Source organism: Hippocampus guttulatus, chromosome 5 (genome assembly GCF_054856545.1).
Source record: "Hippocampus guttulatus isolate MCC_2025c chromosome 5, RoL_Hgut_1.0, whole genome shotgun sequence".
Classification (NCBI taxonomy): domain Eukaryota; kingdom Metazoa; phylum Chordata; class Actinopteri; order Syngnathiformes; family Syngnathidae; genus Hippocampus; species Hippocampus guttulatus.
In genome coordinates this window covers 12,976,954-13,003,124 of record NC_141265.1, presented here as the reverse complement: position 1 = coordinate 13,003,124, position 26,171 = coordinate 12,976,954, and the positions used below count along the sequence as shown (strand labels likewise).

At 41.4% G+C, this 26,171-nt stretch overlaps 2 protein-coding genes across 3 annotated transcripts in view; both read right to left on the bottom strand.

The window, feature by feature from the left end:
- Window positions 1-487: 487 nt before the first annotated feature.
- Window positions 488-18,825, bottom strand: LOC147205112 (tricarboxylate transport protein B, mitochondrial). The gene is made up of 9 exons (XM_086112016.1): window positions 18,185-18,825; window positions 9,688-9,795; window positions 8,348-8,442; window positions 4,185-4,328; window positions 4,015-4,099; window positions 3,780-3,884; window positions 3,277-3,392; window positions 3,113-3,186; window positions 488-2,307 (listed from the first exon to the last, which is right to left on the bottom strand). Exons 1-9 carry the CDS (start codon window positions 18,303-18,305, stop codon window positions 2,193-2,195), a joined length of 963 nt encoding a protein of 320 aa, XP_085968142.1. The 5' UTR covers window positions 18,306-18,825; the 3' UTR covers window positions 488-2,192.
- Window positions 18,826-20,766: 1,941 nt separating this feature from the next.
- cltcl1 (clathrin, heavy chain-like 1) overlaps window positions 20,767-26,171 on the bottom strand; it is a 29,295-nt gene continuing 23,890 nt past the window's right edge. The window contains exons 28-32 of one of the 2 annotated variants that reach the window (XM_086110981.1): window positions 25,539-25,709; window positions 25,115-25,336; window positions 24,351-24,377; window positions 22,871-22,946; window positions 20,767-22,101 (exon numbers count right to left, since the gene is read on the bottom strand). In XM_086110981.1, coding sequence (XP_085967107.1) covers window positions 21,977-22,101; window positions 22,871-22,946; window positions 24,351-24,377; window positions 25,115-25,336; window positions 25,539-25,709 — 621 coding nt within the window. In that variant the 3' untranslated portion in view covers window positions 20,767-21,976. The remainder of the gene's footprint in view (window positions 22,102-22,870; window positions 22,947-24,350; window positions 24,378-25,114; window positions 25,337-25,538; window positions 25,710-26,171) is intronic. The other variant, XM_086110982.1, reaches the window with a different exon arrangement.

Sequence of the window (26,171 nt, the reverse complement as noted above, 5' to 3'; positions counted from 1 at the left end):
GTTGTGCACAGAGAGGAGCGCTCTCATCACTGGGTGAGTGCCAAAGGGAGATAATTGCTCCAGTGTTTGATGCTACACAAAATGAAGCTTTTGCTACATTGCCACCAGTTCGATTACATTTCTATTACCAGACTGTGTATTTATATAACACACGTCGCCCCATTTTTTCCTCAAGAGATGACATAAGCTTGTCAGAAAAAGCTAACAAATGACATGAACATCAGCCAAATGTGAAACAAAGAGTTCCCTGTTTAAATCTTTGGGTACCTGCCTTCCGTGGATTATTTGGACATTACCTCCAAAATGTAATGGTGTTAAACATAAGTCAGTGCAAGTGCTTTTAAAGTGGAATTCAAGAAAAAAATATATATATCCATTTTCTTTGCAATATGACTATTTAGACGAGTAAATATATGTATTTTTGGACGACGAGAAAAAAATATATATACTTTTTTTTTTACAACTATGAATGTTAATTAAACCAAGATAAGAGGAGGACGATGTTTATTGCACAAAGGCTTCTTAATAAAGACATGAACACATGAACCTGCGGTACAAAGGGAATACTGTAGACGCATTTTCTTTGGCCGTATGAAAAAAAAAACAACACAAAAAATATTCAGTCATAATACAGGGACACTTTTTTTTTTTTAAACGTGCTCGCCAGGAATGTCACATGAATACTATTCAAATCAGCAATAGTAGCTACAGTACAGAAATGAGTCAATATCACTATGAGGTGCCTTTGAGACTTTCTTATTTCACCTCCTCGACCCAAAAAAGGTAGTTTTCATTGAACTGCATTGTATTTACTAGATTTTATTGGAAATTAGAAATTCATGTTGGACAAAGTACCACATAATTTTTTTTTAAGAAACGGGCAAATAGCCGACGCCGTACTGTGTAAGGTTTTTACAGCAAGTGATATTTCCCAAAGACAGGGTGGACATGTTAAGCTTGACAACACCCAGCTACAAATCAAATATGATGAGAATTACGGTACATGTAAAGTGTAAATACGTTTTAGCCTTGTAGAAGAAAGACAATATGCTGGTTGTTATGTCACAGAAAATATCAGTCTGTCAGGACACACAAAGATACTTCATATCGATATTGACCCAAAAGGCACATCAGTGAACCATTTTAAGCAACCTCTCAATGAGGCATGGCACAGAAAAAGCCTGTTCTCAGGAGAATTTGAAGGATTTTGTACAAAAAATATATACTTAAAAGCTAGCACAGATATTTCGTTTCTTTTTTGTGCTGAATTTGTCACAAATATGCCTGATTTGATATGAATGTAAAGTTTAACACAAATGTTACTTTTTTCTTCTTTTGTAAAATTTCCTCGACATTTTCCATAAACCACAACACTGAAAAAAAACCCTTCATCATGAACATGTTTTTAAAAAAAGGAAAAAGGTAAACCAAAGACACATAAGACAACAGCCTAAGGTGAAACGCACTTGGAGGTCTTCATTTGCATGTCAGTTCAAATTTAAATGCAGCAATTGGATATACAGAGAGAATACATATATATTTTAACATCTTAATACACCTTTAAATCCAGAATGGAATTTTGGGGGCGAAGACAATGACAATACAGCAATAACTAATTTTTAACATACAGATACAGCACATTCAAATCAATAAATACTGTTCTAAATAGACCCTATCTTAATTACCTTTTTCATGTTTTCCATCTGACACGGTGATAAAACATCTCCATATTTTACAATTACATGATCATTATGGGAATAAAATTAATGTATAAAAATAAACCGTGTCTTTAAATAGTAAAATCATTCGATTAAAGGCTTTGTTTATGGATGCGACTGTAGTTTATCGGAATGAATGCCCAAAGCATACAGCCGCATAATGACAACCACCGCAAGAGTCAAGTATTATTTTAAGATGAAATATGATTAAAATGTATGAAAATGACAGTTGATTCCACAACATACATCTCCATGTTTTACGACAGTTACCTTGTTGAATAAATTCTTCATGTTGAGCCACACATCCCCAACTGTCCATTCGATGGCGACAAAGGACCGACATGGCTCTTTTGAGTTTCTGTTATCACGTGAACATTGTGAACCTCGGCACTTAACATTTATGATAAAAGAGCAAACCGTAGTGGGATGTGTGTGTCCGAAGTAGCAAGAGCAGGGAAGCGGCCGTCTTGCGGCTCACTCAGTCTTCCACACTCTGTTCAGAACCTTGACCACCTCCTCGTAGATGATGAACACGATGGCCACATCCAGACATACGCGACCCAGACGAGGAACGGTGCCCTTATAGAAGCTATTGTCAAGCACAGATGAAAGTAGAATATTAAAAAAAAAATAGCAGGTGCCGTGGTTCAATGAACAATATTTTGGGTGTAATTTAAAGTGGAGAGCTGCACTTGATCCTACTGAGAGGTGTTCCTATTATTTTAGTTACATTAGGGTGGGGCGAGGGGTATCTAATATAGTGTCTGGCACCACGCAAAAAAAAAAGACTTCACAAAAAGTGAATGCAGATTATGTATCTTGTGCCATCTAGTGGACGAACATTTGATTGTTTTGTCTGTCACTTAACTCCGTCACCATTGATCACTGAACATTATAGCAGAAGCCTTAAAGGTTTTTGCTATAACACTGACTGCTATATTAAAATTGTTCGTACTCCCTTCACTTTGTCTAGGGTCCGAGTTCCAGCTGAAAAACAAAACAGCCCCCAGAGCATGATAATATTGGCAATAAACAGTGTTGTGGTTTCCACCAAACAGACTTTTAAGGAACTAAGCGCCCCTCGTGCCCCCACAAAAATAAAAGAAACTTGGTTTGACCACGCTGTAACACATATTCCCACATGCGTTTGGGAGCTTTTTCCAACGGAGTTGTACAGGTTATATACTGGTCACATTAACTCATTCACTCCCAAAGATGTTTTTAAACGTCTTTTCAGACTTGGTCCAGAATTGGTTAGTACTGAATGAGTTAACGGTGGACAAAGTTTTGAAATGATTGATACTCCTCTCATAATTTCTACATCACAAAAACATAGCATTTTTATAGCCACTACCAAAGCCAACTAAGAAGAATAAAAGCAAGTTCTGACTCACGCTGCCAAGCCCTCATGTCGCAGAATCTTCACCGCACAGTCCAGTGTGCTCTTGTACTTATGTGCTTCTAAGCCCTTTGGAAGGAAACGCAACTCAAACATTCAAAATGCCGGCAACACACACAAACAACATCGCTGTAGAATAGGGAGTCTGAAACTTCGTACCTGCATCCTTGTCTTGATGACATCTAGCGGAGTGTTTCCAAACACGCTTGCTGCTCCGGCGATCGCGCCAAAGGCTCCAGTCACCACAGGATTGATTGATTTATTGGGATCATCCCCTAGCGACAAGACATGAGAGAACAATAAGCCCTTAATCCTTATACCTCCACAATCATCATTTTTCAGGAAACGCTCCCAAACGGCATGTTTGTTCAACTATTAGCATTGCATCGGCAAAGAGAGCAAGCAACAAAACTTTAGATTAGTCAAAAATGTGAAGAAAAAAAAACTCAAGACATGTGAGGACTGACCGAAAAAAATATGGACCAAATAAATTGTGGCATACGACCAGATATCAGTCATATGTTTATGGGATGTGCTGGATGCTGCCGTTTTGGTTAGCGGTGCATTTAGCAAAGTTCAAGGAGGCAAAAAAAAAAAACAAGCAAAATGCCATTTTCATCCTAAACTAGCCACTTTTTTAAAATCCCTTTCAGTTTGCTGACCTTTGTACCAGTTCTTGAGCGAGGTCATCACATAGAAGCGAATGGCCTGGTTGGAGCCTTGTTTAAGAACCGTTGCGGTGAGACCCTGGTAGGTCCCTCTTAAACCTGTAGGAAGCGTAAAAGAAGATGTCAAAAATCGTCATGGTGGGACGAGGCATGAGGTTGAGCTGCAGTGCACCGCGTTCGACCAGTAGAGGGCGCATAAACCATGTTGATGGCAGCAGGAGACCTGTACCTTGAGCTCTGACGATCTCTCTGACTCCGTGGTAGAAGCCTCTGTACTTGGGGTTTGCTGAAGTCTGGTCATGGATAAATTTAACCTTGGTAAAATAAAAATTAGCACGTTTGGTCACATCGTTTGAGGGGTTTTTTTCCATTGAATGCACTTTCCAATTTGTCACATACCTTGATCGTTTCCATGGGGCAAACCACCAACATGGCCTCCATCACACCGGCTCCGAGCCCACACAGCAGACCTCGAGTGCTGTCCAGTCGACCCGACTCGTCCCTTGCTTGGTTACTTAAGAACTCAAATACTCCAAACCTGACCTCAAACAAATGTAGAGCACGGCAGATTTCACAGATTAGTCCAGTAACATTTTAAAAGGGCGTAGAAAACACTCCAGGGACACCTAATTAGCTTCAAGTAACGATTTAATGAGATCCAACAAGCTCCAAAAAATGTGTTAATGAAGGGAATCTTTTTTTATATTAGAAGGGAGAAAGAAAAAAATAACTATCCGTACATGGGTCGAGACGTCATAATGTGAGTTTTTTGCTGTAATTTTTTTTTAATTTTGAAAATATCCAAAATAATCTTGTCAGATTACAACTTCAATATGGTAGCATATTGTTTTTACTTTTCTTTATGGTAGTAATACTAAAAATGCAAATACATCTCTCAGTCTCAGCATGATTAAAGATTAAATTGAGCTTAATGTACAAAATGATTTAAAACCACCAACCGAAAGTGCGCTACAAATAAAGATGAGTTGAAATGAGATTTACTGACCATTACTCCCCACCTCCCAGTTTTAGTCAAATTATAGAAATCATATTTTAAAAAATGTGTATCATCCTAGAGACAAAATGGAGGTTCATAAAATGTAAAAAAAAAAAAGCCTGAGAGCAGGAATTTGTTTCCACCATCACACACTGAGAAGTGCGTAAAACGTTTCCATGCAAGCGAGGCTAAAGCCCACCCCAAAAGACAACATGCTTATTAACCCTTTCATGCACCCTGGAACCTGATAACATAAACTGTCCACTGTAGTAACCACTGTCCCTAAAAGGGTTAAAGCGCAGAAAGCTCTGGGATCTCTAAATGGTCCTTCTTGAAAAATGAACCGTTGATTAGAGATGAGAGACGGCTGCCATGGAGGCCAGGCCAGGTTGAAAGAGAAAGAGGGAGCTGAGCTCTAAGTGACAACGCAATCAGACTTTGTTGCACCAGAGCGTCCTTTACAAGGGGGTTATTTATAGACTGCTTCAGCAGAATGCTGCATGCCCTGCCCGGTAAATCTATTTAAAAAATAAAATAAAAATAAAAAAGGCCGGCGAGGGAGGACAGACTGATGATGTTTTCTTGTTTGGCTTCTTCCATTCAATTCATCTTAACTTGTTTACTCGCCTTCCTAATAAGTCTCCCTTAAGTCCCCCATACCCACCGTGTCTTTCTAACTCCATCTGCCTGTTTATCGCAGGATTTTCCTCTGCTCATTAACTCTCCACATCTGCTCTTCTGTCGCACTCATCGTCTCACACTCCTTCCTAGAAGTCGAGGTAACGACTTTCATCTCTCTCTGCCACATCTGGCCAAAAAAAAAAAAAAAAAGCAAACAGCAGTGCACTTGAGTGCCAACCCTGTGACACTTCACTTTTCACTCAATTGGATAGTCAAGCTGTTGTCTGGCTGCCAATGTGGCTTCTAAAGCTGCACTGCCAACATTAGCGGTACAGGTTTCCTAGCTCAGAACGTGCCGTTGTATCCTGGCTGACAGGCCGAGATGAGTCAGAGCGCTGAACAACCTTCATTAAAGGGTCTTTGGACAAGGTCAGCTTCAGCGAGGGGAATGAAGTAAAGGAGCGGAATTGAGAAATACACTCAAGACTTGAGAAACACCTGCACAATTGAAGAAATAGAAACCCAAGAGCTGGATCAAAACGTTATGGCTTCACAAAGATAGATTTATCAGTAACATGGTGAAAATGAGTGGGATCAGTATTTACTTTGCAAGTCAATATAAAGTGTGTGCCCCTAAATATTGTAATTGCACCCCTAAAATTTCAGGTTTGGGTGGAAAAAAACCCCAAACAATAAGTGGTGTCTCAACTCAGCTGTGTTTATAGAGCACTTTCGAACAGCCATCGCTGCATACAAAGTGCTGTACATGGAGCAATTTAACAATTCTGGCATTCCCCAAACATGTAGGGGCTGGTTGTCCAATGACACATTTTTTTCCTATTGTGTATGACATTTGGGAAGTGTTGGGACGAATGAAATGCTGAAGGGATGAAGAGAACCGCTGCTCTCTCGTCCATTCTCGGCCTGCCTTTTGGATGACCCAGGAATAGACTTTGGGGAACATGATGGCGTGCATGCAATCACTTAATGGGATGGGGGGAGGGATAAAGAACAAAGGGGGTGGGTGGGAGATGTGGAGAGTCGCAGAGTAAAGTAATGGAGGTGGATGAGATGGAAGTACCGGTAAGGAGAAAAAAAGCACTTTAAAAAAATGACTACATTGATACATGCACAATTAAATGAAACAAAGAGACTGAGATACAAAAGCAGACAAAAAAAATATTTATAAAATAGTGTTACTCTTAGTCGTATTAGGCAAAAGTCACTGCTGTTTTTGAGCAATTTGTTCAAGATCATACCTCCAGAAAATCTTCCTTTGAGCTAAATTAGCTGAAACAATTTCACGTGCTTTTCTCTACAATCTCATCTGAAAGCATACATACACATTAGCTAAGTGCCTGACATCAGCCTTTTATCATTGCGGCTCATCACGTGGCTGATTGATATTGACATTAAATGAGAAAGTTGATGTATTTGCTTGATAACGATGCTGGCATCAAACTAATTACATGAAGTAGGACGCCCGCCAGCGTAATGGCTCAACGGCAACATTTAAAGCGTTTCTCGGACAGTGCAACCTTGATTTATGGGTAAATTTGTTCTGTGATCATGCGCGCAACTCAAATCACTTTGTGTTTCAAATCAACTTTCACAATTAAAATGAATGCAAATGCCATTAATCCACTCATGAACACCCCAAAAACAATGTTTTATGTGTTTTTAATAAGAAAAATAACACTACACTGTATCGACACTTGCAGCCATATGTGAAGGTTTCTAAACCACTGCAATGACCGACAGAACCCCGTCGATGATGGCGTCGCATCACCGTGCATTTGATATCAGCACAGCTTTTGAGAAGAAAATCAAGATAAGATCGTGAATCTCACCATGTCACATCGATTATGTCCAAAAGAAATGCCAATGCGTTGGAAGTCGGGTAAGTTTAGATACCTCACAATCTAACAATGTAAGCATAATATGTACAGTATCAAAAATGTGTCTGGTAGTAAAAGTGGGTGTCAAATCAAAAGCCCTTCCTCAATCTTGTTTATATTTTTTAGAGGTTGTGGTATCAAAAAGCAAACATATTTCGGTCCGCAAAAACCTTGTTTTCTTGTTTGTTTGGCTCCATGAGCTGAGCAATGGCTGTCGGTTACAACATTAAACTGTTCCAATGGAAATGCCTTCACTCTGTCAAAATGTTCTATTGTGGTTTAAAATTCAACATGGTTCCCATGAACATATATAAACAAAGTGACAAATTGCCCCCCGCACCCCTCCACACACACACACACGCATGCGCACACACACACACGCACACACACACACACACACACACTGTGGCCCACTGAGACTCTGTCTGGCTTTGAGTGGCATCTTTGTTCCGCTTGACTGGACCTGCCTATCCATCAAAAGGACGAACGCTATCTTTCAGCAGAACACACACACACACACACACACAGGTATGCAAACAATGCAAAATAAAAAGAGAGTAAACCCTTGGCTTTATTCAGTGTGTATGTGTGCTGGTGTGTGTGCATCTTTTTGCATTTGACAGGAGGTAAATGCCATTGCTATGAGAGAACAACAACACCATCACTCTGGAGAGTGGCGTGGCATTTCTGCTATGCGTGGCGGGTAATGGGCCAGAATAATTGGATTGCGTGAGCTGGCGCTTCCAGGTAAGACGACGGCAGCCGCGCACTGTTCCTTTACTCAAGCCTTCCAGCAGCAAGCAGTCAAAAAAGGGGATGACGCTAAAAAGATGTTGAACCTTCGACCACAACATGCAACTGCAAAGCTGATGCTGTCATGTGTTCCTTGTGTTAATAAATGTCAATTTTATGACGTTGGTAATAAGCGGTGTTTAACTTGTGGGAAGCATATCAGATCATTGAGAAGAGTTAATGAAATCCTGTTTCCAAAGGCTGATCCCTTTTACAAAAGACCACTTGTGTTTCGGATTTATTGCCCACCTGACTGCGGATTTGGGAATGGAGCCATACAGCAGCGAGCTGAGTCCTCTGTAGAGTCCTTTGACACCGTGACTCTGCACCGTCTGCTTTACGCAGTCACCTAGACGATAGAAAGGAGATCATGGGTGTGACGGGGCAATTTGATTCAATTTCACTTAGTTGGTCTTTAAATGATCTATTTACTACAAGGAATCTTTTTTTTAATCAAGGTATGATATGGTGACAGAAAAAAACAATTACATACTCTACCACTAGGTGACAGAAGGTACAATTAATCAGTGTATCCACTGTTGCCATTCAAAATCAGAACGAGTTCACACTGATGAAGAACTTTTGTAAGTAAATTGGAGCGATCATTATTTCAGTAGATAATGTATACTTTTTGTGGCATTTTTGTTTGCTTGTGTGCTGTGAGATTTTTCTAACAATGGTCAACAGCAAAATTTAATCAGCTTTAATTTTGACCCTGATTTTAAAAGTATATATCTTGACTACACAGTACAACATTTTCTTTTTTCAGGGAAGTTTAGCCGATGAATTTTGCGCAATATGTATTTTACCATGCGTTGTAATTTATAGCAATGACCTTTCAGAAAAAAAAATCCACCTGTAGCTTACCTAACCGTTAATTCATGAATATTCCTAAATATATTAGGATTACACATTATTTTAATATTATATTAATTATAATGTAGATATGTTTACTTTTATCTCCGAAAATATTTGTTTAAAATTTGTTGGCAAAGGAAAATTAAACAGGCTTTATAATAAAAACAAAAATTCATTAAAAATAAACAAACATGATTTCACAAACTTTCTTTTGAGATCAACTGAGCCAGAATTAGTGTTGTTTGTAGACTACGAAATGAATGCAGTACAATACATCTTTATTTACACAGTGCTTTCACAACAAACAAAGCGCTTTGTTTGTTTGTTTAGCTAACAGCAACTCTGTTAGCAAACGGTAGGCTACACGTGAAGCGTTTTAAGGAAAATGACAAGGAAAAACTACCGCGGCGAAGGAACGCAGCGGTGAGCAGATGAGCCAGCAGCTGTCAGGACTCAGGAGCGCTCATTAGCATGTTCCCCAAGATGCGGAGCATGTCAACAGTTCCTGCATGTTTGTGTGCGCGCAAACCTTCGCAGAGACATCCAGGAATACTAATGCACCTGGGAATGTAATTAGATAACAAGCTCCCGAGCGGCAGCAGAGCTTTTACTTTTATAGATGTATATTTTTTTATCCTGTCTACTTCTATAATGTTTGAACTGATATCTGACTGTTTTGCACACAAACATTTTTTTAAATTGAATTTGCAATTGGCATTACACTCTCTAAACTCACCTATTCCTCTGTATTTGGGAGGGTTGGCCTTCTCGTCCAGCTGCAATTGGGTCTTTACATACTCTGTGGGGAAGGTGATGCAAATCTCGATGCCGCCAGCAATGCCACCTGGAAAGATTAGAACATCTTGTCAAATCCAAGTGAAGACATCTTTAAAATTGGCGACAAACACCGGTCTTCGTTTAGCATGCTTAGTTTCAGGCTGCATGTTGCAGGGGCCTCTGCCTGCATGACAACAAGGTGCCGTGACATCACAGATCGTTGCAAAATGACTTTCCTTCCATAAACATTGAAAGCCGGGCTGGCGAGTGAGCAGGAGGAATGAGCTGGTTGAAGATGAATCAAACCCACACCCAAACCACTCAAACGAGTCACAAGGAGGACATGTGGGTCTTCTGCCCTAACCATGTGTTTGATATGAGAGCATGATGTAGACAGTGAGCTAATCAATACTCCAATAAAAACACAGATGAGAATCCACCGTTTGATATTTTTATGGAAGTATTGTTTAGCTAACTGTCTACACACCATGCTCTCATATCAAACACATGGTTAGGGCAGAAGAGTAAAAAGATGGTCCCTGAACTTGTCAGAAGAAAGAGGATGGAAGTGGATGTGATCACACCTCTGTTTATGATTCAAAATGGCTACCCCGCTGCTTTTTGGGCGGTTTTAACTATTTCAACCACTAGGGGCACTGCACTGCACTGCACTGTAATGCCGTTTTGGGTGGTTTTAACTACTTCCACCACTAGGGGCACTGCACTGCACTTTAATGCAATCACTGGGGGCAGAATAGTGGGGTTTATTAAGTTCGCCTATGACTAAAATGAAAGAAAGAGACAAAAATTAAATATGAAGCCATTTCACACAGGCAGGCTGTCCTAAAGCCTGCTGTCGAAGGCACGATACAGATGAGTCACATGGGAAGGAGGGAGGACACAGAGAAGGATGACATTAATTAAATCATGGCGCCTGCTGGGAGAGGCTCCATTACACAGGCCAAGACCCTCCATTAACTCAATGAGACGCGCACACACACACACACACACACACACACACACACACACACACACACACACACACACACTTTATCTGCTAACACACATAAGGATAGACATCACAAAGTGTTGGAAAATGAAAGCAAAACGCCATTGACAAGGAAATAAAAATGCTTTACAGCCATTCATTCATAACACACAAGTGGATTCCAGACATTGTCCACATCCTAACATGACTAAATCACATTTACTCACCATATCGTTACTTCCATCAATTTCATCATCCCATCTGGTGCATGAACTGATTTAATTTAAGGGAAATCAATACAGGCGAGATGTTTTTTTTTTTACTTCAATCCAATCAAGTGCTGTGATAAAAATATACGCCAGCCTGGATGAAAATTTCACACAAATTGTGAGGAGTAGAAATTGATCACAACCCGGTGTTCTGTGTGAACCGCTACAGTCATCAGAAATTAGCAATATGATCTTTTTTTTTGTATTGGGCCATGTTCTGATTGTACAAGTGTATTTTTGTGGCCAATGAGTAAGTGTCAATTTCAAACATTTTGGGGTGTCAGAAAATATCCGGAACTGGAATCTCAGTTCTCAAAATTCACATTGCAGTTCATATCACGGTTTTGTTGTCAGGGTTTTAAATTATGGGAAAAGTTGGATTTGAGATACGGTGCATCTTTTGTGACACCAGTCCAGGAAGCTTCCTTCCAAAACTCATATTATAGATCGATAGAACGGTGAGCCTCGTGATCTCAATAATCCTTCGGACACGCCAGCCCTCCAACGGTTAACAGAAGTCACATGATCTTCTTCCCCACCCTTCATACCAGCCGTGATGATGTTGCCTAATCGGGTCACTGCGTCTCGGGCAAGAGGGGATACAATCAACCTCATTCATGAGCACGAAAGAAAACAAGCGACGAGCCTGCAGCCAGTACGGCACGTGTGTGGAATCTTCAGACTCGCAGATTCTGTGAAGCCAATCCATCTGGGCTTGTCTGGTCTGCGTTTGCAGTCTGGCACGCATTCACAACAACAAACACACTTTAAATGAGTGCCGCGGCCATGGGAAAACGTGGGTTACATGTGCCAAATAGCCATTAATCTTGATCTTCAACCTGCGATGCAAGCACCTTCCCATCCTCCATTCTCACCCCCTGCCACCAGTGACTCGTCTCACACGGTCATAAAATCAATATGTTCACATAGATCCTTGACGCTTGCTATTAGGCCCAGAAAGAAATGGAAATTGCACTGGAGTGATATTCGGTGCAAAGAGACAGAGATAAAAGAATAACTGCTTTTTCACATGACACAGAAACAGGCTGCTTGGATGAAAAATGGAAAAACACTCTCCCCCTACTTCTAAACACAACATACCGGGGTTGCAACTCACGATTATTTTAATATTCAAGAAATCTGTCGGTTATTTATGACTCTTTTGTTGCACTGGCCTGCACTTGATATCTTATTTAAAAACCCAATTTGGATTTATTTTTTTTAGTCTGATGCCGATTTCGATATTTGGGGGAATACAATTCCAAGAAAGAAATTGTTTTTTAAAATCTTTGTTTTACCTGATGAAGTGTTAATGTTTAGAACAAAATGGCAGATTTTTGTCAGTTCTGAATGAGGTAGTAATGCCGATTAAATCAAGCAACCTCTGCCACTTCTTGGGAATTTTGCTGCGACCATTTTAAGCACATAACTAAACTTTTTGTTTGCAACTAAAGACAAAAAAAATAAATAAAAACGTCAGCGCGCTGGATCATATCTTGAAAAACTCGTGAGTAGGGTCATGCATGATTGGAGATAGCACTGCAGTTTTAGGATTTTAGCAAATTGCTATTGAATATCATACATGTGAATAGAGTATAGGTCTTGTCCAACATTTATAAATAGCATTCAATCAACTATTTAGTGCATCGAAACTGGGATTTGCAAATTAGCCTGACTAAAATCGCCCAAGAGATGCAAGGCGAGGAAGCCAATAAGCAGCTTACGGGGAGGAACATTTTCTCAAGACCCGCTTCTGCCTGCTTCGGTGACCCTAATGATCAGCCACACATTTGCTCACAACAACCTTCCTTTTAGAAAAAATAAATGACGCGTACCTTAAGTCAGGTTGATTACATCAATCTCTAAAACCGATTCGCTCCATTACATCACAACCAAAAGGCAAATACGATTAACTTCCAAACAATCAATAATGCAGAGCTATCATCGTGCATGCTTGTGTGTGCATGTGCCAGCCGATTAATAAGTACATGTATGGATTCATTATTAATCCACGTGTTGCTCATTTGAAATTCTCTTGGGATGAGACTGGAGGAAAATGTTATTCTATCCGTATTTAAATGAGAAGAATGAAGCCAGAGGAAGGGCTTCCTATAGATAAGACTTGTAATATTTACAGCGGCGTGGAAGATGAAAAGAATGATTCATTTTGGTGTGTGGCCTTCCTCCCTTTTTAGGCTCGCTCTGTCCCGCCCTCGTGGCTTACGGATTCTTCTTGATGACAAGTCGACTGTAAACATTCTTTTTTTTTTGAGAACTGGTGAAATGAATGCGAAGGCAAGCAGCACACGTGTCGTCCAAGATTGTACATGAATATAACTCAAGTATTATTGTTCACTCGTTTGGCCAATCAGATCAATATGCTCATCACATAAGATTTGATAATCAGAACGTCCGATCATTCAGCACAGGATGAGTATCACTTTGTGACTGTGGAGCTATGCAAGCTAATCCGTGTTATGATTTTAAAATGTTGCTGGAAAATGAAGAAAGAAAATGGAAAAAACATATACCGTATTTTCCGCATTATAAGGCGCACCGAAAAGTCTTCCATTTTCTTCAAAGCTCACAGCGCGCCTTAAAATCCGGTGCGCCTTGTGTATGGTCATTACAGTAATAGGTTGACCCCAAAATGGCTCCTTGCTGGAGGCATGCTTACAATGTTATGTTAATAGAATTTATGTTGTGATTTCCTCGCTTGATTTTCTGTTTTGATGCATTATTTTCAATTTTCGTAGTTTCATTGAAGTAATCGTTAATTTATGTTTTTCGGAGGCGGTCATAAAATCCGAAGTCAAAAGGAAGGAGCGTAGCTCCATCTAGTGGATGCATTGTAGATTGCGTTTTATAATCCAGTGCGTCCAATATATGGGAAAAATTAAAAAATAGCCCATTCATTGAAGGTGCGCCTCATAATCTAGTGCGCCTTTTAGTGCGGAAAATACGGTTTATCAGAGGCGAAAAAGGCCCTGAAGATTGAAGAGAAGTAATTATCTGAAAATCACTACACTGACCGAAATTGAACTCTAGAAACAAATAACTGCAGGTCGACTTTGAAAGGAGTGGTTTGGTGAGTTTTCGTAAATAAATTAATACGACCATTGTCAGTGCTGTCAAGGCACGCACATGAAAAAGCTCAACCCAAAAGAAACATTGAGCTGAGTCACTTCCACTGCAAACCAGTGACAAGCTGGTCAACCGGGGAGGTGCGGAGGGCGGTGACGGCAAGAGCCGGGGAATAAACGCACGCTTTGACGAGCGCTCTGAGCCCGAGAGGAGACAAGCACTCAGAGAGGCTTGCTGGTTGCCTGAGGATTCAGAAAGCAAAAGAATGGAGCAAACGTGACATTTCTACAAAACCATTAAAAATCTACAGAACAAAAAAAAAAAGTAGCTGCAGAAAAAACGTTCATTCCATCTGTCACAGAAAGGCCTTTAAAGAAACAACAAATCGGAGGTCCATTTTGGTCTTTGGCCTCTCAACCCCCAGGCCTAAAAGTCACGCTTGTTCCGTGTCCCAACTTCAACCATCAGTGGAGTGAGAGGAGCCCAACCAACCAATGGCAGCAAAGCAAGCTTTGGCAATTGTGCACCACTCGCTGTCTATGTATGTGGGCCGTAGTACATTAAGCTTTGACCTTCTACTACTTGCTTTGTCTACTCGGGGCGCCCTCAGGCATGCACTTGAGAATCTTCTCCTTCCGCACGGAAAACGGCGTGATTTTGCACTTGCGCATCAACATCGCTAGAGAGGAAATGCACCGTCACTCTCACCCTAAATTGGGTTTTATCTCGGCATCTTGTACGAGGAGGCCCGCAGGAGTTGCGACAGCGCAACGCTGCTGTCGTTGCTAAAACTGGACGGACAGGCTGGAAACGAGCTACAGCGAGAGGAGGGGGAAGAGGGTGCAACCCGGGACCCGTGACAGTCAATCAAGTTGCCGAGGGCTGACGGGGGAGGGGACAGATTCCCAACGGGGCCATTGAAAAGATGGCATCAAGCAACAAGGGAAAATTCCAGAGAAAGACACAACTATGTCGAGTGTGGAATCTAGTCTATGTTGAGAATGCACTCACCAGATTGATTATTCGGTACACATGAGCCATACCATGATATCGAATATAGCATCTGTAGAGTAAAAAAAAAAAAAGAAAATTGAAAATCTGCTTTTGATTGACACATTAAGAGAGGTATTCATTTAGCAATTTCCTCAACAAAAATGGTTTTTTCAGTTTTAGTTTCTCATTAGTTGTCATTAACTATAATAACGTTGGTGGTATCGGGGCATTTTTTTTAGGGAGTGCAGACGTACGGTATCAGCACTGACATGACACTGGAATTGGTACATCTTGATACTTATGTTCACATACATACAAAGTAATATTCATTCATTCATTCATTTTCCGATCCGCTTATCCTCACAAGGGTCGCGGAGGGTGCTGGAGCCTATGCCAGCCGTCTTCGGGCAGTAGGCGGGGGACACCCTGAACCGGTTGCCAGCCAATCGCAGGGCACACACAGAGACGAACAACCATACACGCTCACACTCACACCTAGGGGCAATTTAGAGTGTTCAAACAGCCTGCCATGCATGTTTTTGGAATGTGGGAGGAAACATGAGTACCCGGAGAAAACCCACGCAGGCCGGGGTGAACATGCAAACCTCTGCACTGTGAGGTCGACACGCTAACCACTGGACCACCAATAAAGTAATAACTCTTTTAAATGTGTCACACTTAATGATATAAACACTTGGATTTTTTTTCTAAATCTTCAAATATTTACAGAGTCATTAAATTCCCAATACACAGCAGCAAAGTTATGAAATGAAGAAAGTAGAAGAACAAAAAGTAGAGGAGCTGTTGTAAAAGCAGCCACTCTTGCGGCGCCATCTTGGAGTCATAATAACATACTCGCAAAATAATACAACACGACACATAAGACACAGACAGTGAGTCAATCTTAACCACTTTTCTGTATACTCTTTGTTGTGTACATGCTGTGGACACGCACGAAGCTGAAATCAACAGACCGCCTGTTTCTGCCACACGGGAACCCCACTCAAATCTCCACTCCAATCACCTGAAAGTCCTGCCGCACACTGATTAATGGCACCGTGGGCGGTCTCGACAACAAGGACTCATGCACAGTCCAGAAAAAAACATCATAAGACTAATACGAGCAGTTTAAAGCAGTCACTAACGCCAATGACAACATGGAAAAGAACATTTTCTGTCTGGGTCTCGCACACATAAAACACAAATAGCGCCTTCCTCCAAGAGAGCCCATCACTCTGACATCCACTTCGAGAAATGAATGCCTCTCACAAATAAATCGCTGAGCCAATATCTTTCTCTTGAATAGTTACGGAGGGACATTAATAAACATTTCAATCAGAAAATGTAAATGAACCAAATGCTAGCCAAATGGCTAATTTCCAATGGTGGTCGCCCTGCCATAAAGAACAGGGCTGACATGAAACGACAACTAGCTCACAAAAAGGCAAAAGAGTCAAAATACAGACACAATCTTTAATAAAAACAGCAGAATACACATGACTAATAACCGTACACATTTGTACTGTTGACGCATTTGGTTGTCAATGAGCCATTTCTTTTCAATTACATGTAATATATCAAGAAGGAGAGGTACCGCCGCTTGTTCCTGCCGTCTGCTGTCAGGCTACTGAGAACCTGGACTCACCCCCCACTCACCCATTTTTAATATGCTCATATTTATATGTATTTATAGACTTTTTGTCTTCTACTTTGTCCATTTCATAGCTTTGCTGCTGTAAATTGGGAATTTCTCTATTGTGAGACAAATAAAGATTTTCTTATCTTATCTTATAAATGAGATGGACTCTCATGTATTGTGTGATTGCATTCCACTAGTTAGTTTGGCCTACAAGACGAAACAGCAGTGCGGCTCTGTGGCACATGCCCGCCCTTCTCAGATGAACTTCATTCTGCATTTCTCTGTGCAATTTTAAAGATGATGTTATAATATATAGAGACATCTTGAAAGACGATTAGCATAACAGTCGACTGACGTGATCCTGCAACAGCGTCGCATGCATGTATTTGCTTACCGTAGTTTTTGGGGGCCCAGTCTGCCTCGATTCTTGCCGATTCTTTACGTTTCAACCTATATGCAACTTTATATTTGGTACTTGATTAAATTGACATCGTAAGATGATTCAAAAGTGTGTTTATTTGTTTTGTTTTTTTTAAACAAAGTCCTCTCCTATTGCAAATTAACACCCCTGAGCACATTCTGCATAATTTCATTTCATGGCAAAATTGAACAACAACAAAAAAAAACATTTCTTCTAATCACCGCTTCTTTGTCCAGTGGCCTGCCTTCCTACATGTATCACTCCTCTCCAACCGCATTAAGTGGCAGAGTGCCCTGGTTGAAACTGACCATGTGCATCATGAAATTACATTTGCTACAGCAGGTAAATTCCGATTAGGCCGCCTGAAAAGCTACACTGACCGCTCATCCTTTTACAGGGATGAGCTATGCAGGCCTTTCGAAAGAAAGGGTTCAAAAGGTTGTGGGGTAAATGAATTCCTGATTAATACTATATCTCTATCTTTGTGCCAGATAAATACTATACTTCTTTAGAGGGGGTTATTGCAGACCTTCTCAAAAAAGCCAAACAATCTCAATTTGCATCAGCACCAACATTGATCCAACCATCGATATGGATACCGTCGTTGGTTTTTATATTTATAGATTAATTGATTGCTTACTTCAAAGTTAGTGAAAAACATTTATCCTACAGAAATGTCCCATTAAATGAATACGTTGACTGTAATTTACGTAAGTGTACAACTCTATTAGAGCTGAGATTTGATTGACAATAAATACAATTTGGTGCTGTGAAAGAGATACTGTATACTTAATATATTTACACAATCTTAAGTGAACAAGGTTTTTTCCAATTACTTTAAAATCTTTTCCAAGTCGTTTACTGGTTTTGAGTCATTCACTTAAAAAAACACCACACCAAAGACTACAAGGGAGAAGGAACGAATAAAGAGCAACTGGTGACGTAGGTGTTCAAGACTGGCTTCAAGGCGCCAAGTACGGCTAAGTGTTGTAAAAGTAAGCATACGTGACGACATTTTATGTCACTTCACGTGAGTTTAGTTTGAAAATGATCCGCACGTACCTGCCAGAATCGCCTTCCCCGGGTGGGTTAACTTTGATTTCCCCGCTGGTGCCGCCGCCGCCGCCGCCGCCAGACACCTCGGCGTGTGGAAAGGGCTTCCAAATGTTCCTTTTGTTTCCATTTGGATATAATCAACTCAGCTCAGCTCGAGAGAAAAAAAATGTCTGTCTGGTGTGTTTTAATCTTTGTAGCGACTGAGCTGCGAACAAGACCCAGTCACACACACACACACATACACGGATGTAAGTCGGCTGTCTCGCACGCCCTCCCGGACTCAGGTGGACTCGCGTGGACGCGCGCGACGGTTCCGTGCGCGTGTTCACAGTTGGACACGCTTGGACTGCCTTGGGAACTTAGAACCCGTAGCTGCTACGTGTCACCATGGCGACGAGAGAATCGAAAAGTAGATGGTGAAGCAACCCGGAAGTAGGAAACGGTGGAGGAAAGAGGAGGCGCAGTCGTATGAAAAGTGTCCTCGCGATCCTTGCTGCGTAGAACTTTGATGTCCTCGCGATCCTTGCTGCGTAGTACTTTGATGTCCTCGCGAAAAGCGCGTTTGAGTGAGTTAGCGAGACGAGATGTCTCGAGGTGGAGGGCGTGGCACAGGCGTTCCTTTTCGCTCGTCTGGATTTTCAGCAACAGCGAAAGAAACAAAAAGGTTGTTCTGTTGTTACTGTACTTGGTTTTTGGGAGACACTAGAACGTTTTATCACCAGTGAGAGAGAGGAAAAAAACGCGTGTCCACGTCGGCCACGCCCTTCACAAACAGCAACACTTCTTACTGGGTTTGCAACCTCGACTCAGTTCGACTGTTAATGAAACTATTAAAACGAAATAAGTGCAAATTAAACATGCGGAATATGTTCTTCCTTGATTGTCATTTCAGAGCGAAATTTTGATTGACATCTTTGGAGGCCCGATTACTTTCAACCTATATTGTTGTCATTGTGATTAGTCACAGTAAAACGAAAAAAAAATGTAAGTAAAGTGAATACAGTAATTTAAAAATCTAAAGAACAGTGAAGGAAGAAACACGTAAGACACTGATGAATGAAACAATTTCACTCACACACTTGTAAGCACACGAATTTTTAAATCAGATGCCAGTAGACCGATTCCTAATCCACCCTCGTTTTTTCTCCAGCACATCAACTTTTCATAATCATAATAATAAATGTAAGATTGTTATTTATAGGGTGGCCCAGTGTACCAGTGGATCGCGGGTCGACCTCACAGTGCAGAGGTACGGGTTCAATTCCAGCTCCGACCTCCCTGAGTGGAGTTTGCATGTTCTCACCGGGCCTGTGTGGGTTTTCTCCGGGTACTCCGGTTTCCTCCCACATTTCAAAAACATGCATGGCAGGCTGATTGAACACTAAATAGTCCCGAGGTGTGAGTGTGAGCGTGGATGGTTGTTCGTCTGTGCGTGCCCTGGAAATTGGCTGGCAACCGGTTCAGGGTGTCCCCCGCCTACTGCCTTAAGACGGCCGGGATAGGCTCCAGCCCCCCTCCCCCGCGACCCTTGTGAGGATAGGCTGATCGGAAAATGGATGGATGGATTGTTATATAATGAGTAATTTTTCTAATCTCAGGTTAGGTTCACCAATAGGCTGAAGCTAATAACTATACATTTTCATCCCCCTAAAAAGCTTTTATTGGTCAAAATGAAAAACCAAAAGTATCTAAAAATCCTGATGTGCTACAAAAAAAGTAAAGACCTTTTTTTTTTAAACCAGTGATGCAATGATTTTCTGCACCAACTGCACAACTGTTATAGGAATAATAATAATAATAATAATACATTTTATTTATAAGCGCCTTTCAAGACACCCAAGGACACTTTACAATAACAAAAAACACAAAACAATACGGGTTGAGCAGCGGCAGCCAAAACGCGCCAGCGTTCACTCAACAGAATGTATTCTACCACTGATCACTTTAGCTCTGCTTGATACCTTGCACATTGTCTCACAGCTGTCATTGGGTGGTACGACTGCACAACACTACCCTTACATTACGGTTCCATACTTATTTGTCATGTCCTTTTTTTGTCATAGTTACTTGTTATTGATGATACTACGGTAGCCTGTACTACTGGAGACAAATTCCTTGTGTGTTCTACAAACTTGGCCAATAAAGATGATTCAGATTCTGAGATGGGCCCTCTAGGACCGGAGTGGATGACCCCTGGTCGAAATGAAGATCAAAACTGTGTGTAGTACTACAATTCCGCATCACTGTCACATTTCTAAGATGCAAGATTAGAATCTGTTCCAGGTCAGCCTGTCGAGTTTGCATGTTCCCCCTGTGCTTGCCATCCGGGTTCTCCAGTAGTCTCCCACATTGCCAAAACATGCATGTTGGGTTCATGACAAACTCCAACTTCCAACTGGCCTGCTGATATTAGTGTGAACGTTTTTTATCTCCATGTACCCGCAGCGAGTGACTGGTGACCGGTGCTGCGTGTACCATGCCTCTTGGCCAAAAGGTAGGTGAGATAAGCTCCATTTTGTGGCGATTAGACAACACAAGAATCTGAACCTTTAAACCCATGCACTGCTGTCAATTAATAAGATCACAAATTGTGTGCATACTTTATTTTTGTGCCGATAATATGAGCGCAGCTTCTATAGGAGCATGAAGTAAACCTCCAAACTTGCCACAAAAGCATTTAATAACTACTGTTTTTGGCATTTTGTCTGTTTTCTTACAAAAAAAATCATTCTGCCCCTCAAACTACAATGACATACTATAGACATTACATACGGTGTTTCATAATATTCTTTGATTAGTTTCGTATTTCAATATATCTTAAATTATACATTGCTTTCAGTACAATGATTATTGTCGACAAACTGGTACCAGGACACCCGCAAATGTTTCTTCTCCCTCTTCCTCTGTTCATCCCCGAATGTTCTGTTAGTCACTTGAAACAGTTCCATTGGACCTATTATTATTAATACTTGATATACTTGAGTGAAACATGAAAATTGTGCTCCTGCTTGCAGCATTACATTTTGGCAGCACATGCACAGACTGTAGCACATAGTATTTATTTGGAAAACTATTTTCTCTTGGAGGGTTTCTCTCCCTCCCCTCCCCCCCTCGTGAAACACATTGCAAAAAAAGTCAATGGATCAGCATACAGACAATTTTATCACAGGAAAGGGATTTTCAGCTGAAGGGAGTGGAAATGTTTTTGAGCATCTCGTGGGTTGCGTGACGCGTCTCTCAAAGGCTTTGACGCTGAACGCGCGCACACACACACACACACACACATGTGCGCAAACAGACACTAGTCGCAGTACATTAACAGCACAAATTGTGTGTGTGTGATGAGAAAAGAAAGTGATTGCACGGTAACAGTCTCTCGACCCAGAGCGCCGTGGGATTCATCATGAACAAACTGAGCCCATTTTCCCCCCTCGCTGTATATGTAAGGCGATATAGACAATTGCGGGGGGAAGTGCAAAGCCCCCATCCGCTCCGCAACAGCGAATTGTCATCCTCAAGAAAAAACCCAAGAGAGGACTCTCTAGAAATCTACATGTAACAGCAACAGGGCAGCAGTGAGGTTATGCTCTGCAGTTCAGTGCACCGTTATGTCCAGATGGGGAGAGGAAATGGACGAGAGGAGAGTTGATACCGACCCTCCATAATCGCGAGGAGGAGATGTTACTGCGGTTTCAGTGAAGTAGCGTGGCACCCGGTTCCGGGTGAGGTTTCAGTTCAGAGAGCCAGAGCAGCTCGGTTCGGTGAGGGCGTGCTCGCGGAAAAAGATGGCTCGGTCCTCTACATGGGGAAGCCGTAAGCAGGCTGAGCGGGGTAGCCTGCGGCGTTGGCAGGGTAGCTATAGCCTGGATACCCCGGCTGGGGGGCCACTGGAGCGGGAGAACCGGTGAGCATCAACTGCTGGCCTGAACACACAAACGCACAAGGTCATGCATTCAGAGGTTGAGGCCATTTTATCATCTCATGGTAGTGACTTGACCTGCCTTGACCTTCGTTTGTTTGTTTGTTTGTTTTAATCACAACTATCCTGCAAATCAACATTTTCTGCATAGTTTTGGCTGTTTGAATCATGACAACCAGAAACACTGGAAGGAAAAACCATAGCGCCGAAATCAGGTCAAACTATCATTATTTCCCTTTTATTGTATAACAAATACTCGCATCTTGCTTGGTAAGATTTTCCATGAGCAATATGAACCGAGAGGTTTTTGTTTTTTAAGTCATCAGCAAACTGATACGAGCCCCGCCCACCTCCTGGTGTGAGCCAAACAACAATTACCCTTGAAAAAAAAAGTTTTCTCATTTCTTTTTATTGAATGTGAAATAATTGCTGCAGTTTGCGAACAGTATTTCACAACCAATTAACTAATGGGAACAGAGGTTACACTGTACAATGAAATACTCAGCCGCAAATAAATGGCCAGTATTCCACACAGTTAACAAACGGCATTGACCACTATTTGAGGAAATAAAACGTGACCCACATTGTGGAACCATAGTAATTAGCAACAGTGGAAAGAAAACGCTGGTGCCAAAAGCAGTTACGGAATATCCTCAAAATAGTGGCCGCCACTCTAATAGGCACCATGCCTGCAGGTCGTCACTCCATCTGACCATTTTTTTTTCCACAAGTGGAAAACGTCATTTCAGCTAGTTGGTGGAGAAACTACTTACCAAACACCATTGGCTGAGGCTCTGTCACCTCCTCTTCACTTTGCCTCTGGCTTTCAGCTGTCTCCAGTTTGTCCACCTGAGGGCACCAAAGAACAACATTCAATTCTACCTCATTTGATGCAACCATGCACTTCTGTCAATTTATACGAAGAAGAAAATAAGTTGCTCAAATGGCACAGGACATAATCCAACTGCACTGCAAACTACATCCACGATAGTAAACATACTGTCTTAAATTATACTATGATTTCATCTATAACCAAATCCAAGCATTACCATAGTAAAGACTGAATTATCTGCTTTCACAGATGAGCAGCTGACATTTTAATCGAATGGATGTCAAATAAAAATAATGTCACAACGGGAGCATATAACTTTTGGAGTTAGTGTTTAATTTTGCACACAGTTTATTACTGTTTTAACCTGGCGTGAGAAAAAAGGGAAACTTGGGGATGAGTCACACATCTGCCATGAGGGCAAAACCTGGGTCTCATAAAACCTGGATTGATTACACACTCACACACACACGCACACAGAGCAGCATCATAGCAGAAGAGTTAGAGAGGTGAGAGGGAAGTATTAAGCCTGAACAGACTAATCCTGCTCCTGAGAAGCTGGAGGACGGTGTGAAGGCTTCAGTTCCCAACATCAACACAAAATGAAGACACATTCATCTCGCTACTTCTTTTCCCACACATAATACTTTGTAACATCAGCAACTGAAGACAGTCACATCACCTGGCTGAGCCATCATTCATATTCCAGTTGGTTTTTGGTTGATTTTATTTGGTATAGGGTCAAATGTGTAAACGTTTGATTCACTGTAAAAGCATTTTAAAGCAACATGTTCACATTCTTATGAACAGGGATGTGCCGATATCAATAGCGGTATCAATATCTGTACTCGTAAAACGTTTGTGCGCACCAACTATACATCACCAGCCGTCATATAACATGCATGCAGTTAACCGGTAATCCTTTGATGGTGGCTGAAGTGAAGTCACTCAAGATTTACGGACGTCTCACATGCTCAACTTTAGCCACTTATTCAATTCATCCAAACAAAACGGGTCACTTTTGGGCAAAAGTACAACTACAGTATATAGCTACCGGTAGTTGAATTTGGAGGCTATCCAGAAACACTATTGCACTATCATCCATCCATTTTCCGTAACGCTTAATTAGGGTCACAGCTGAGCTGGAGCCTATCCCAGCTGCCTTTGGGTTAGCGGCGGGGTAGACCCCGTACTCGTCTCCAGCCACTCATCGACGTACTAAACTAGTAACTGCAACAATGTGCTCTTTTGTTGTTGAGCTGGAACAAAAGCCAACACACTTCCTATCATGGCTAGTTATGCCTTAGTCAGCCTACAGTTCATGCTAGTTTACTGCATCAGAGATCTAAAGGTTTAAGGAGCAGTTACAACAGGAGCAGACAGAACATATTAGAGAAATGTAAAAAAAAGGGGGGGCCAGAGACCGTCACCTTCGCAGCAAACTCATCAACCTGGAAAAAAAAAAGAAACCCAAAAAGATGACCTCAAGTGACCACATCAGTCTACAATTTGGAACTGGTCTTTCCGAGGGAGTTAAATTTTACTCCATTGGTGCCTTGACTTACAAGACTTCCGAGTCTGATTTTCTTGAGTTATAGGTGCTAGAGGGTGGCAGAGAACTTCACAACTACTTATAAACCTTTCAATAACTTATATTTGAACACAAACAGTGCAGCAAAATATGAAGGGAGATAATGTAATAGTTTTTCGCAGAAGATTTAAAACAAAACTTATTTGAGTCATCTAGTTGTGAAATTCTCTCTGTATTATACTGCCCCCAGTGGACAAAGTGCAAATGCCAGACGGAGCACAATGTGGACCAGGAATTTGTGGTATTTCTAATAATTTCAATGAGAAAAACAATATTCGAGAGAAGAATGTTTTCAGTTAAGGAAAATGGTCAGGGACAAATTCAACTTGTAAGTCAAGGTACCACTCTTTAACAAAAAGTATGTGTCCACTGGACGGCTGATTCCATTTGCCTTTTAAACACAGACATGGTCAATACCTACAGTTAACTCGTCACTTGAAGCGATAGGTTTCTCCAAGAAATACTTCTGACAAAAAAAAGGTATTAAGAGCAACGTACAGTCAAAACGCAATTAAAAACAGAGAAACGGGATTCCACTTGAAAATAGACCAGATCTTACATTGAAGACAAATGTCAACATCTCAATTGAGAGCAAACCTTTGTGAGGTATTCCCTCATGACCTGGATGAAGTATGGCATGGCAAAGTCCACGATGTTGTGCCTCCAGGCCATCTCCAGCACCACATCAGGGTGTAGCAAATCATAGGAGGCGAAGAGGCAGGCGGCAAAGCACTCCTTCTTGCCCTCCTCGAGGAACCACTGCAGTAAGGTCTCCGCGAGCTCAGCATCCTTTGACTCGGCAGCGAACAGCATTGCATCCTGGGAAAGAGGGATGAGCGAGTAGTTACTCATCATGGCAGAATAGTTTAAGAACAAAGCTGTCTCAAGGGGTTGCGGTTAGCACTGACTCAACACTAAGAAAGAAACACTAAAAAAAACGACATTTTAAACACACGCACTTTAAACTGATGTCAACTTTTGGGGGACAACCTTTACATTCCATTCCCTTATCCTCTCTCACCTTGTAGAGTTTGTCCTTCTTGCAGAGCTCCACACTCTGTCTCCAGCGGTTGTTGCCCTTGTACAGATAGGCAGCAATGCGTCGAAACTCAATCAGCTGGTGTTTTTCTAATCGCTGGGCGAGGCCGATGGTGTCAAAATTGTCGTAGGCATCAATGGATGCTCGGAGGCCCTGTAGTAAAATAAAAAGGGGGAAAAAAATCTGATCAGAATAGCCGTTGTCATCGTTGTAACTGTGCACCACTTGTGTCAGAAATGGAATCCCTTGAGTTGAATCCTCAGCGAGGTAGCCCGGATTTGTACATCCTATGTATTGGAATGTACAAAGTATTAAAGGTGTGCATCTCTCCAGTAAAAGATTCAGAGTGCCTTCTTGTGTTGCCTAACAACGAAGTATTACGATCGAACTCTAAATGAACTTTTTGATCAACAGCCAATGCGGCCAAGTTACCAGCCAATGTTTTATTTTTCTCCACTTTAGCAGTGGTGTGCTTTTATCTACCTTTCTCGCACCGGTTGCATTCAAGACCAGACCTGGTGTTACCGTGTGTTTAGAAATCAAACAAAACCTTGCACTCTAAAACAAAAATGAACTGTTGGGAAAGGGGGAAAAAAAAAATTTTAAACGTTCACA